The sequence below is a fragment of the Lichtheimia ornata genome, assembly GCF_029851405.1.
Source record: "Lichtheimia ornata isolate CBS 291.66 chromosome Unknown scaffold00041, whole genome shotgun sequence".
In the NCBI taxonomy this organism is placed as follows: domain Eukaryota; kingdom Fungi; phylum Mucoromycota; class Mucoromycetes; order Mucorales; family Lichtheimiaceae; genus Lichtheimia; species Lichtheimia ornata.
Window position 1 is genome coordinate 149679 of NW_026695361.1, and position 14657 is coordinate 164335.

At 43.7% G+C, this 14657-nt stretch overlaps 4 protein-coding genes across 4 annotated transcripts; 2 read left to right on the forward strand and 2 right to left on the reverse strand.

The window, feature by feature from the left end:
* Positions 1-1074: 1074 nt before the first annotated feature.
* On the forward strand, positions 1075-2757 carry O0I10_008053 (uncharacterized protein; the record flags this gene model as incomplete). The annotated part of the gene is made up of 8 exons (XM_058488060.1): positions 1075-1316; positions 1382-1620; positions 1698-1919; positions 1981-2063; positions 2133-2240; positions 2300-2440; positions 2523-2543; positions 2614-2757. The coding sequence occupies 8 exons, from the start codon at positions 1075-1077 to the stop codon at positions 2755-2757; spliced, it is 1200 nt and encodes a 399-aa protein (XP_058341172.1).
* Positions 2758-3154: 397 nt separating this feature from the next.
* On the forward strand, positions 3155-4308 carry O0I10_008054 (uncharacterized protein; the record flags this gene model as incomplete). The annotated part of the gene is made up of 5 exons (XM_058488061.1): positions 3155-3305; positions 3362-3548; positions 3614-3673; positions 3755-4007; positions 4114-4308. 5 exons carry the CDS (start codon positions 3155-3157, stop codon positions 4306-4308), a joined length of 846 nt encoding a protein of 281 aa, XP_058341173.1.
* Positions 4309-4430: 122 nt separating this feature from the next.
* O0I10_008055 (peptide-methionine (S)-S-oxide reductase) lies at positions 4431-5288 on the reverse strand (the record flags this gene model as incomplete). Its single annotated transcript, XM_058488062.1, has 5 exons — positions 4431-4457; positions 4527-4559; positions 4618-4917; positions 4996-5095; positions 5188-5288. 5 exons carry the CDS (start codon positions 5286-5288, stop codon positions 4431-4433), a joined length of 561 nt encoding a protein of 186 aa, XP_058341174.1.
* A 6258-nt stretch (positions 5289-11546) lies between these two features.
* Positions 11547-13797, reverse strand: O0I10_008056 (uncharacterized protein; the record flags this gene model as incomplete). The annotated part of the gene is made up of 4 exons (XM_058488063.1): positions 11547-12284; positions 12342-12838; positions 13090-13365; positions 13446-13797. 4 exons carry the CDS (start codon positions 13795-13797, stop codon positions 11547-11549), a joined length of 1863 nt encoding a protein of 620 aa, XP_058341175.1.
* Between the last annotated feature and the right edge of the window lie 860 nt (positions 13798-14657).

Sequence of the window (14657 nt, forward strand, 5' to 3'; positions counted from 1 at the left end):
CTGTATCTTGCAGCTGTCGAGTAAACGCTTCAGCACTTCTTAGACCTTCGTGATGAGCACTTCAAGTGGTAAAGCAATGAAGTGAGCTACATAGATGAATGCATAAATACCCTCATTTTGGGGATTACATAATAAAGACTACCCTGGAGACTTACCAAAGGTCATTGATGATGATATGAATACAAGTATGTAAAAAGAAAGGGCGTATGATAGTGTTGGGTACAACAGCCCTCTTTATATGTTAGTGTGCGTAAGAATTGTTGTCATGATGGATCGAATTGATAAAGTGGTCAAGCATCTTGGATACTGAATCGAAGTGATGGAAAATCAACCGCTGGTATTCATCTGCGGCTTGAAAGGTGATTCTTGTAGGTGTCATAAGTCCACTTTCATACTTCCACCCCGTCTCCTGCATCAAACCCTCTCAAAGTTTAACTTGACTCCTATTTGGAATATCTCATCCAACGCTGTTTATTTGATCTATGGTCAACAATTTCATCAACATGATCATGGTAATACTGAAATAAACCAACGTCACCATTGGCATGTACATGCACTATCAGATTTCTCGTTGCCGACATGATGGCATTCATGGCTGATGAGATACCTTAGCGAACAATCACGATTAGCAGCCATAGAATGTAAGCACGTATTGGTTGCATGATGAGTAATCAAATCAGTGGCGATGATCACATGGCCCTATTATGCATCCACTAGCTGTAGGGGGATGTACCCAGGATCTCATGTGCATGTGCACAAAGTTTGATGGTAAGCATTGTCCAAGTACAACATGGATAGATACAAAGAAAAGATACACGTAATAATGAACCATCCAGGGTTTGAATGAACAAGCTTTTTATTGTTTGTATCAGGGACGTGCGCTTGTTTTCGGAGGTGATTGCCTATTCTGGAAGCCATTGGGGGGAACACAAACGATAGCACACTCCTCCATGCAATCAGCCTTAATATCTCTTTCACGGGTAACCATCCCACACCGCAGCAGCAGCAGCAGAAAGCATATTCATTTCACTTTCCCCATCCCCCTTACATTCGTTTCCTTTTCTTTTTCTTTCCATGTTTGCTTTTGAAGAAGCTGTTCTCGGTTTATGTGACAATCCCCAAACTACCTTGTCCGACAATGACGACGATCGATCCTCCACATCCACCTTAGCCAGCAACAACATGGCGGCCCATTCCAAGGCTCACGACTATACAATGGCAATCGACCAAAAGTACATTGCATCCGTTGTCGACGAATCCTATCGCAAGATTGGGAGCGATGACTTTGATCGTCTATGTGTACTTGGACGTGGAGCGTAAGTCAAGGGGTAATCAATAGTAGTAATACTATACGGTGCAACTGATACTTGAATACTCGTAGGTTTGGCAAGGTGTACCTTGTGCAGCATCAGACTTCACGTTCTTTATATGCAATGAAGGTGCTTAAAAAGGCATCGCTCAGACTACATGTCAATCACATCAAGACCGAACGAGAGATCTTGGAACAAGTGAATCATCCATTTATTGTTCAATTGTATTACGCCTTCCAGACGGCTGATGAATTGCATATGATCCTTGAATACGCTATGGGTGGTGAACTCTTTCGTTATCTCGATCAAGGTATGGATCGCTAGGAGGGTGGGGGATGGATGGCAACGATAAGATGCTAATAATAACACTACTTATTTATTGCGCAGCGGGCACATTTACAGAATCGATGGCTGCTTTTTATGCGGCTGAACTGGTACTTGCACTCAGCCACTTGCATTCACTTGGCATCATTTACCGCGACTTGAAACCTGAAAACTGCTTACTGGATCGAAGCGGCCATATCCTGCTAACCGACTTTGGCTTATCCAAAACGTCTCTGGACGGCAAAACCAATACCATCTGTGGAACAGTCGAGTACATGGCACCAGGTACAGCATATTGAAAGGAGCCAAAGCATGATTACGCGTATACTAATGGATTCTCTTATAGAGGTATTGGCTGGTTTGAAGTATGATTATACTGTGGATTGGTGGAGCCTTGGTATTCTTATCTATGATATGCTCACAGGATCGGTAAGTGGATGGTGGAGAGGTATTTCATGTTCAAAATTACGCTAAAGGCTCACGTCATCTTTATTTTAGCCTCCATTTAAAGGAGAGGAACGAGATGAAACGATGCATTTTATCATGTCCAAGAACGTCATTATGCCGTATTACTTTTCAGCAGAAGCAAAGGACTTGGTTGCAAAGGTAAGGAAGCATGATTGTTGATGGTAACACAAGGCATCTAACTTTGGTCTTTTATGCAGCTCTTGCGGAAAAATCCTCATCTACGGCTTGGTGCAAGACGTAAAGATATGAAGACGATCCTAAATCATGGCTTCTTTCGAGACATGGATTGGGCTGCATTGCTCGATCGACGAGTGGAGCCGCCTATTGTGCCCATCATAGTAAGTGTGACAAAGAATCTACGCAAAAACGGGAACATGTCATGGAATGGAATAGTACTAACGATATGCATTTTACTACTAGACGAATCCCGCAGCGGCAGAGGTATGTAAAGAAATAGACTTTTTCTTGTCAAGAGAGATCTTTAACAAAGGCATGTGTTGTGTCTTTTTAGAACTTTGATTCCATGTTCACGAGCGAACCAATTACAACAGCTGACGATCTTTCTTCAGCCGAGATACAACAACAACAATCCTCATTTGCTCTCCACCACTTTCGCAATTTTAGCTATGTTGCCGACATATCCGTATACTCCTGACAAGACATCCTCTATCTTCCTGCATATTCGCATCCTTCTCCTTGTTTATTTCTTAGCATTTCCATAGACGCCTATATATACCTACTAGATCGCTGTTATTCATTCTTAATTTATACGTTAGTAGTAGAGCTTGGTACCAAAAGTCATCCATTCTAATACATTCGATGCAATACAATAGAAAAGTTGTTCCATGAAAGAAAAAGTAAGCAGGCAATGATAGTTCCCGAATCTCCTTTTCCCAAAGTAAGGGATCACGCGGTTTTAAGTTTGCAGTGTAGAGCGGAAGTTGGACAATGACCTCGGCGTTGGTCCAGGCTGTCAATTCACACATCTTTCTTTCTCTCTTCTTTTTTTTCTCACCCACTCTCTCACACACACAAAATCATACGTACCCATTATGACTACGCTATCTTCGAATCGATTCGAAGCCTTGATGGGTGGCGTTCGTGAAGAAACGGATCCACTTGGTAATACCAAGACTGTCAAACAAGCTATGCCACCACGCTCGAAACGTGACGTTGCTCGAAAGTTGCATACTCGCGTCGCTAGTAAGCATCATTGTTGTTGTTTCAATGGTTTCGATAGCTAACTTGGACCTACGTAGTATCTCCACCTTCTCGACGAGGACGTGATCGTGCTGGAGCCACTGATTATGGTAACACCGAGACTGCTCAACCAGCTGGTGGCCTGGCATCAACCAGTAGCATGCTTGATCACCCAAAAGGAGGAAACTCTACCCTACGACCTACCCGCGGACGTCAATTTGATCGACATAGTGGCACTGGTATCCAGTACGTACAATATCACTAACCATGGTTGATTTGCATTGGTTGACGGCTTGTTACGTATACTTTAGAGACAACATGAAGAAAATCAATCAAGGATGGGGAAGAGCTGGTGCCGCAGAAAGAGATGCGTACGTGTCAATAATAGTAGCGCGATTTTAAACATATACCATGCACCTACCCACTCACTCACTCACCCACGTTATGTATAGCGAGAATGACACCTTGTCTCCTGATGATCCTGCTGCTGAAGGTGTAGCTATTGGGACTGGCTCTGGTACAGCAACACCTGTCGAATCCAACTACAAGACCCTGGATGAATACTTGGCTACACAACCTGGATTGGATGATCGCTACAAACTCCCTGAAGCTCGTCAAGCCAATGAAGGTGTGGATCCATCGCAATTGAAGAATGCAGTCGTGTTGGAACGCTCCAAGGAAGAGGATGTCTATTTCGGTGGCAAGGTAAAGTAGCACTTGTATATGAGTACATGCATCATCTGTTGATGTCACGTGTCATTGCGTGAGAGCGTGTGAGACTTATACATGCACCTTGTTTCAAAATAATTAGGAATCGGCGGGTAAACACAAGAACAAGAACAAGAAGGAAAAGGTCTATTTGGAGATTGATCAACCTTCTCATCATCAACAACGCACAGGAGGTGGTGGTCGACGGGGTAATGGTACACGATCAGGCCGTGGGAAGCCTGTCGATATTGATATTAGCATCACAGATCCCAGCGCATTCCCAACCCTTGGTGCATGATATCATCTTTCAGGATAACAATGTTTATGCCCAATAAATTGCATTATGAAAAAAAGGAATGTTATTTTATCCAAGCTATGTGCTGCATGACCTAAGTTCTATTATCCTATTATTGAACTGATTTACCATCGCAAGAAATGGGTTGGGCACTAGTGGAGTAACGTGTTAATCAAAGTTTATCATTCATCCATGATTGTGTTCTATGCTCTACTACTTGCCTCATATCCACTTGGGTTTCTTTCCAGGTAGAGCTACATTTTGCCATTTGAGTACCTCGCTGCTACTACTATTGATCCCCATCACAATTACCTGATGATATTCTTCGGCATCGTAAAAGCGAACAGCAGGGACAATTTGGGTGACAATCTTTTTACCCTTGTAATGCTTCTCTTGGACTTGTTGTGTCACCTCCTCGGCAACTTGTTTTTGTTCAGGCGAATGGTAAAAGATAGCCGAACGATATTGAGTACCAACGTCGGGTCCTTGATAGTTGAGCATACTTGCATCATGCATTCGGTAAAAGAATTCAACAAGGCTTGCATAGGATACACGCTTGGGATCAAACGTCACCTCCAATGCTTCTGCATGATTCGTATCCCCGGAACAAACCTTGGTGAAAGCGTACAAAAAAAATGCTCCATATGAGTATGCCATCATCATCCTACAGCAGTGCTTTTTATGCCTTACTTGACGGTAGGTTGGATTATCGACCTCGCCACCTGTATAGCCTACTCTCGTGGTGATACCATCCTTGCCAAAGTGTTTCTTGTAGAGATGCTCAACACCCCTTGATGACAAATGCAGAATGAGCCATTCACAAGCACATGCGTATAGAGATCCACACACTCATGACCCATGGGGGGTCAATGACATACATACCAGAAGCAGCCAGCAGCAAACGTAGCTTTTTCAGTCATAGCTGTGGTAGAAGAATAAGGTCGAGCCAAGTGAGAAGCAAGTTGAAAGGTTCGAGAAAGCATGGGTTACAATGCAAGAAATGAAATCTGGGTTCTGGTCTCCACGCGCAACAAACTCAGGCCAATCATGCCTTGTCAATCCCAGATGATGTGATTTGTATGTTGCACATTGCATGAGATCATTTGCATGATGCATTTGTCAATAAATACCTCATTTATAATACACGTGATGGTTGTTCTAAACAACAACAGCTATCAATGCTAAGTATGCTAATTGCCTTTGTAGCGATTCGATGTGCGTTGTATGTGATTTCTTTATTGTAGCAAGGAAGCCTTTACGTCGAGATGAGAAAGAGAGAGAGAAAAAAAGTAGATTGATGGTGGATCCAAATACGCGCAAAGAAGCCAGTGGATTACTATTAACGCTAACAACATTATGATCCAACCTACATAGGCATGTCGCCAATCAAAGACACATATTATTATGGTGAAAGGGTTTCTTGTTAATTGTAAGCCCCTTTTTCCATGCAGCCACCACACGGCCGACAAACGCAAACCCGTATTCGTCAATAAGTAAACCTTTAATCCAACATCATTCACAAGAGATAGATTGAGAGGTCTACAACGAATTGCTCCAATGGGAGATATACATCGATCTGGAAAGTTTCTATCATTTGGGCGTGCATTGTCCGCAGGTGAATGAATGAAAACGAGGTGGCATTGGATGCGTGGCGACGAACATATCTATCGCGTGCAAAACACGGAGCTGGATGGTTGACAGGCCGCATAAAGGATGATCATTATCGTTGCCATGGGGTCGGATGCACCAATCGTTCAGGATGATAGCGTCAACACAATGGCCAAGTTGACAAGGGATCCGTAACAACAAAGGCTCCTCTTCTACGCGTTGTGTGTATATCCATTTCCTTCCATCCCATGCTCCAAACCAATACCCATATTCCATATCCATATCCACAGGAGTTCGTATGCATCAAAGATAGCTGCTCCACGTAAATAAAGCTGTTGCTATGCCCATGGCTATCTGCTGTTCATGTAAAAAAAAAGACTGCAAGGTAAGCCGCTGCAAGTCAAGGACGCTGTTTGAGACAATGGAGTAGAGACCTCGCTAATGGCAACCATTGCAATGAATGCCGCCACGATGGATCGCAGTAGAGGATTGTGCAAGAGCGTGTATTGTGTCAAGCGACCCGTGTGTTGTGGAAGAGTGACAAGAAGGTCATGTACACGCCATGGACTTGCCATTCAGTCAAGACAATCGGATCAAGACAGTTGTAGGGTTGACATGATGGGTTGAAGCGGGACAATCGTTCGCAGGTGGTAATTGTATACTTGAATGGAGTAACAGCTGAGAATGGGAGGAGGAAGAGGGAAGAAAGTGGGAGTGGAAGAAGTGGAAATTAATCATGCCTAGATGACACTTCCTTGTTTGACCGTTGCTCATTCCAGTCCTCTCGGATCAAGAAAGTTAAATGATGGGCATGCTGGGCTGGAGTAGGACAATCGTTCGTATGCATTGTTTTGGGCAACAAAGGTGAATGGGAGAAATGGGCTATTAGCTGGCATTTTGAACTATTCCTAACTAGCGTACAAGAATCATGCATCGCCTGTGCTGAATGACTCAAGTTACACAAATACGCCCTCTGTATCTTTGCTCTGTCAGGGTCTAGCTACTTTGCAATGAACAAAGACCACTTCTCATATAGCATCACGCTTACAAACATAAAGGTGCCTGTATCTCCAAACTTTACAATCAAACGTGGGGTTTTTATTAGAGCAATGTGCTCGGCTTGGCCAACTGCACCTTGGGTGCAAGGTTCACGATCAAGCTTGCCAATCCCAGATTTCGCAATGTCGCTACCAGCCAAACTGGATCTGGGGGTCAACCTCTTCGACGACGACGACGACCAAAAAATATTTTTTGGGCTAGTTGCGACATTGAACGTGAAACTTTCCCACAAGGTGCTGTTGGCCAAGCCGAGCCCATTGCTCTATTCAAAACCCCACGTTTCATTGTAAAGTTTGGAGATACCGGCACCTTTATGTTTGTAAGCGTGTTTCTATATGAAGAGTGGTCTTTGTTCATTGTCAAGTAGCTGAACCCTGGCAGAGCAAAAGATGCAGAGGGACCTCTTTGTGTAACTCAGCTACTTCGCATGACTAGAAGGATGGAAGGATGATACTGTATACTATTGACAATATCCCATACATTGCGAGCTAACAGCCATTTCCTCACAATCGGCAATGTTGCCCATTCTATGACAGTGGAACGATGCTCCTGCTTCAGACATTCATTTCCATGATTGGATTATGTTGATCCGAGTTGATTTGGCTGAGCTACGCTCATACAAGGTTACTTCAGTTGAGCAACATAGAGCATGGTTAGATGTGTGGATTGATGTAATCCGTCTTTGGCTGTATCTCGGTCAAATCAACTCGGATCAACATAATCCAATTATGGAAATGAATGTCTGAAGCAGGAGAATCGCTCACATGTCATAGAGTGGAAACAGTGGCTATTGTGAAGAAATGGCTGTTAGCTCGCAATGTACGGGCTTTTGTCAACAGTATATAGTATCATCCTTCCATCCTTCCAGTCATGCAAAGTAGCTGAGTTACACAAAGAGGTCCCTCTGCATCTTTTGCTCTGCCAGGGTCCAGCTACTTCACAATGAACAAAGACCACTTGTCATATAGCATCACGCTTACAAACATAAAGGTGCCGGTATCTCCAAACTTTACAATGAAACGTGGGGTTTTGAATAGAGCAATGGGCTCGGCTTGGCCAACAGCACCTTGTGTGAAAGTTTCACGTTCAATGTCGCAACTAGCCCAAAAAATATTTTTTGGTCGTCGTCGTCGTCGAAGAGGTTGACCCCCAGATCCAGTTTGGCTGGTAGCGACATTGCGAAATCTGGGATTGGCAAGCTTGATCGTGAACCTTGCACCCAAGGTGCAGTTGGCCAAGCCGAGCACATTGCTCTAATAAAAACCCCACGTTTGATTGTAAAGTTTGGAGATACAGGCACCTTTATGTTTGTAAGCGTGATGCTATATGAAGAGTGGTCTTTGTTCATTGTCAAGTAAGTGGACCCTGGCAGAGCAAAAGATGCAGAGGGTCGTGTTGTGTAACACAGCTACGTTTGCATGAATGAAAGCGTCAATGTATAACTACTTTATGGATCATCTAGGAACAGGCATGTATTGCTCGCTAACGGCCACTTTTATCCAATCATCATTGTTGCGAGATCCACTGCATGGGAACGATGCCCCTGCTCTAGACATTCATTTCCATGATTAAAGTAGGTTGATCCGAGCTGATTTGACTGAGCTGCGGCCAAAGAGAGATTACATCACTCTGGACATAAAGCACGCTCGATGTAGCCCAACCGATGTAATCTTGTGTGAGCGTAACTCAACCAAATCAGCTCGGATCAACCTACTTTAATCATGGAAATGAATGTCTAGAGCAGGGGCATCGTTCCCATGCAGTGGATCTCGCAACAATGATGATTGGATAAAAGTGGCCGTTAGCGAGCAATACATGCCTGTTCCTAGATGATCCATAAAGTAGTTATACATTGACGCTTTCATTCATGCAAACGTAGCTGTGTTACACAACACGACCCTCTGCATCTTTTGCTCTGCCAGGGTCCACTTACTTGACAATGAACAAAGACCACTCTTCATATAGCATCACGCTTACAAACATAAAGGTGCCTGTATCTCCAAACTTTACAATGAAGCATGGGGTCTTTATGAGAACAAACCTGCTTGACTTGGCCAACAGCACCCTGTGTGCAAGTTTCGCGATCAAGGTAGCCAATCCAAGATTTCGCAATTGTCGCCACCAGCCAAATTGGATCCGGGTCGACCTCTTGAATTCTTTTTCGACGACGAGCAAAAAATATTTTTGGCTGGTAGCGTCATTGGGTGAATCTGGGAATGGCCACGATGAACTTCATACTTTGACACAAGATCGCTTTCACCCCGCCGAGCAGCTTTGTTCTATTAAAGACCCCACGTTTGATTGTAAAGTTTAGAGATACAGGCACCTTTATGTTTTACATATGCTGTACACATGATGCTATATGAAGGGTGGTCTTTGTTCATTGCCAATGGCCTCACACATATCAGAGCTAAAGATGTACAAGGATTTGTTGTGTAACTAGCCGAGTTGAATGGTCGATCCTATTGGTAGAGACTGCATAATGGTGTTGTGATGTAGCTGAGACGGTTATTTGCTCTTACACGATCATGCGAATGTAAGCTTAGAGATGCATGCAGCTTATGTGAAAACAACAGGCTCTCTTTCTGATTTCTTACCTTGGGGTACGGATGGACACGGTATTGTCAACGCGCTTTTTACCCTCTTGGTATTGAATGAAGGAGACGTTTACGTCCGCGTTTTCTATTCTTTTACGTTACGTGAGAGTCTCCCTTGTGCATCTTATCCCCATGTACATTGTATACGGCGTTCGTTGTGTGTGGTGCTTAGTTAGTGTACACGCTGAGCATCACGGCAGTGCAAGATCGCATTGCAACAATGGATCATTTCCCCTGTACCCATACTAATGTCGGCCTATGGTAGCCCGTATAGCATGGCTCGTTCTTATATAAGGTTGCATACGATAGGATTATGACATAGGCAAGCATAGTGTGTTCATGTACTGGTGCCACATTGTATGACATTGCGCTCTTTCTTGAGCCCATTGAATTAAGCTTACAATGAATCAAGCTTCTGTAAAGGACACTTTGTTGGGCAGCATCACACCCGAATCCTTGGCGATACAAGCGTTCTGGGACCCTCACTATCATTCAACTATCAGCTGTGAGCTAGGAAGTTTTAGTGAATGTAACAATGTTATGAGAAAACAAAAGCATCTCGCCACAATGATTAAAATGAACCAATCTCTCTTTCCGTTTCCCCGTTTTTCAAGAAACCAATCAAGTGAACTACATCTTGCACATATGGCTTGATAGTATGATACCCCAAACATTACGTTAAATCCAATTTTCATTCAGTGACAAAGTCGAAGTATAGTACATGGTAATGTGGATGTTTATCGGTTAAAGGAACAGCATTGAAAGTTGAATAAGATATAGGTGGATTACTTAGAGGCAATAGGGATAATTGTATCATTGTATTCATGGTTGCTGCCGTCATAATCACCTTTCATTCTTGATTGCAAAATAGCTGCTGCTGCATGCATCGAATCGAGTACTACAATATCATCCATGGCTGCACAGCATCTTTTGTCAATTCCATCCAATGCATCATCATCCTCAGCTGTATCCACGTGACATGATCCAACCTTCCTGGAGACGACGCGCCAAGTAACCAAAGTAGCATTCCAGGATTTCTCATCACTGCACTTGACTCCATCCACCCATCATAAACATTGCAAGTCCAATAAGAAAGAGCCCTCTGTGGCCCCTGCTGACACGCTTCCTTTGTCATTTTCCATCGCAGCTCAACCAGGTGAGGATCGCTTGTATTACCGTGTACTTGATAGATGATATGGTACCCCATCCATTTGAACCCGTATGCATCAAAACAAGTTGTTGCAAATAGCATGAAACAATGGGATAAAGACCTTACTAATGGCAACTGCTGTTACATTTGGTTGCGGCAGAGGAGTGTGCAAGAACGTGTGTTGTAGTAGAGTGATATAGCTGTGAATGCTGTTTGAAACGATGTTGTAAAGGCCTTGCTAATAGCAACTACTGGAATGAATGCTGTTACGTTTGATTGCGGTAGAGGAGAGTGTAAGAGCGTGTAGTGTCGAGAGGCTCATGCGTTGTAGTAGAGTGACAAGAAGGCGGCGTACACGCCATGGACTTGGCATGCAGTGTTGGGTCAAGGCAATTGTAGCCTTTGCATGATGGGCTGAAGCAGGACAATCGAACGCATGTAGTAGTTGTACTTGAATGAGACAATGTTGAGAATGGGAGGAAGAGACAATAAGCTTGGAGTGGAAGAAGAAGTGGGAATTGCAATTTATGAGTAAGTAAACATATAGCCATAGGTGGTAGTGAGATCCCATTCAAGAAAAAGGCACAAGTTTATGAGCGAAGCGAATCTGGTTATTAAGGAAAGAAGTATATGGCTTGAATTATACAACAAAAGTGGTATGAAAAATGTGTAGAACTGTAAAATGTGATATGCAAAGGTAGGATGTAAGGGTTGGAAAAGATGGTGTATGTGTGTGTGGGAGTGGTGTACGTACTACTAGATATAGGCGAGTCTTACAGCTACAAGAAAACTAGATCTTTTCCAACCAGCCTGCTAATAATGCTTTTCTATCGGTACCACGACCTGCGTTGCGATTTTGGAGGTGGATGCTGAGGCATAGTAACGGGTTCCGAAAAACGATGATTATGGTAAGCAGTAGCCAACGTGTCTGTAGAAAAACGTGACGTATCCAGGGAGATGCTGGCTGTATCTGCTGTAAAGAATGGAGAGCTGAAGATATCCTCGTCATCATCAGCAGCTGTCTTTTCGATCCGTGTGGCACTAAGGTTGCTCTGAAGATCCTTGTGCTCCTTATCCATGTCATCTTCGCCCACCAAAGAACTTGCTTCCATTGTGCTGGATGATGCATGCTTGTCAAATAATGGATGCTGTTGATTGAGATAGCCAACATTGGCTTGTACTGTTTCTGCAGGTGAAACGGGTGGAGACGATCCCTTGCCACATTGTTGCTGATGCTTTCCATAGGGAGGTTGAATGATGACAGGTGGTGGTGGAGCAGGTGGATGATGATGAACAAAGGATTGATCCTCAAGGTCACGGTGTGGCGGCATCATGTCCTTGGTTGGCGATGATGGTACATCTTCTTCTTGTTGCTGTTGTTGTTGCTGCCCGTGTAATACCCATCTTTTAAGAATATCAACTTCGATGTTGCCTAGAATGAGTTGCTCGACGTGATACAACAAGAGTGGCGTTGATAGCACCCCAATAGTGCCTGGATCACCATTTTGATATAGCACATTGATCAATGGCACACCCATAGCTACAGTCTTGGTTGCTCCACAAAACTATAATAAATGTCAGCTATTAATTGCTACCATAGCAACGTAAGGAAATCCACTTACCATAACAGCAACGGTATCCTCGCGATTGTAACGTAGACGAGAAACCCATGATGGCTCACGGATGGATGAAGGGAGTGGAATGTGTGCGAGGAAAAGAGCTAACAAGGAGAACAATAGATAAAATCCAATGTTCATGATGACAACGCCAACAATGTCGGTAGCGGCCACTGAGTTGAATGAGCCTGAGTAAAACGCATCGCAAAAAACGGACCACACCATGGTGAGTAAGCAAACGCTGCTTACATCGGATAGGCGCCATTTCACCTTGATCTTGGCAACTTTTTCGGTAAACATGATCTGAATAATCTGCCCAACGACTAGTGGGATCAGCACTGTGATGCCAAGTTGCTTAAGTACACGAACGAAATCGACTTTGCCACCGGCTTGAGCTGATTCATTCTCTGGAGTTGCGTCAATTAAAGGTTCCTGGAAGGTATCCACAAGCGCAGGTGAAATGAAGATGCCAAGTACGTTTCCAAGGGCTGCATTCATCAATGCTAAAACAATCAAAAATCACATGAGCCATAATGTTATCATAATTTTGTGATCCCTGTTGTTGTTGATGATTGACGTGCCATCCGATCGCATTAGTGTTTGTACCATGCACCCTTGTGTGTGTGTGTGTGTGTGCGTATGTGTGTAACACTAACAACGCATGCATGCATGATAACCCAACACCCTGCCAATCTTTTTTCCCAACCAATCGATACCATTCCTCCCTCCTTATTGCCCCCCTTTGTTTGTTTACCTGTTGCTTCATTTCCCTTAGCGGCTTTGGTCATGACAACATTGGATGACACGGTGGTAGGTGTACTTGCTGCAATCACCACGCCCATGAGCACTAACGAGTTCATTGGAACATGCAGCTTGAATAGCAGCAGTACAAGTCCAAATACAAAGAATGGGATAATGACCAAGTTGATGAGCTGAACAAGTAGATGCAACCGTATACGCATAAAAGTTTGAGTGAGTATACGTGTGCGAAGCGATAGACCCGAAATCAAAAAGATGATAATAACAGCACCTGCAGCAAGCAACATGTCAGCCAAATCCAATAATAACCATTTTTAGCCTAATCGAAAAAGCATAGATGCGATACTTTACCCCACTTGATCGACCATTCAGCATGGATGTAGCCGCCTTTTCTCGCCACATCGGGGGCTGCGTATGCCAAAGAAATGACAAATGCAAGTCCGAGAAGGAACCAGTACTTCTTCAACAACTTCAACAACAGCGACTTGGTCTTTGTCATTTTGCTTTTGATACGTTGTGATCGTTCTATGGGTTGATGCTTTTCTGTTGACATGGTATTGGTGTTGTCATCGCCATTATAGGATGGTGGATAAAGCGGCTTTTGCGAAAGGGGCGATGGTGCCAGCACACCGCTCCCTTTGTGTGCAACTGTTGCTTCACTTGCAAATGAACATGTGGCTTTTAAGCGTGAATCGGCATCCATTGGTGTATGCTTTGGGGTGGCAATGGATGTATTGTTGGCGTGTGCGTCTCGTTCAATGAAGAGGGAAAAAGAAGGAGAAAGAAAATGTGATATGAGAAGGGATATTGGCTAAAAGAAACGGGTACAAGTGTCAAGCACGGAGGCAGCAGATGATGCAGGTGGGGTTGTTTATATATTAAGATGGGGATATCTTCCGTCTATTTCTCGATCGTTGTCTTGGGGGTGACGAAGGAGGAGAAGGAAGAAGGAGGTGGTGCTGAATGTATATATGCATCAAGGAGCGAAAATAAAGATACAGGGAGAGCCAATGTATGTGTCTGCTGTGACTATACATCTACGTATCTAATGCACTGCTTTCCTTGCTTGTGATCCAAATCGTATCACAATGAAACACAATGGGCAAGGTTCAATATGATAGGTTAAACTTGAGTTTGCTCGGTAAATCTAATGCATTGTTGCATTGATTTCTTACTACGCTGGGCAGCTTGGGGTTATAGCATTTGAGACTGGGCCATTTCTACCATTTGTAAATGTGTTGATAGGAAGGCTCTTTTTGCGAATGCCAAGACCGTTGAAAGCACCGCACATTTTCTCACACATCACCCACAGACGCATCAAACGTAGGTGTGATACTATTATGCAGCATATAGTTTGAGCATACAATCATCAGAGTTCCATTTAGAATCATGCATCCATGATCGTTACCAAGCATATGGGTGAGAACATACTTGTTGTTTGGTTATTTTCTTTCACATTTTCCAGGAATACCATGGGCTGGGCATGGGTCGGATGTTGATCCGCCGCCTAATAATGCCATGGCTCGACCGTATCCATGGCAATGCACTCTCTCAATGCGTGCA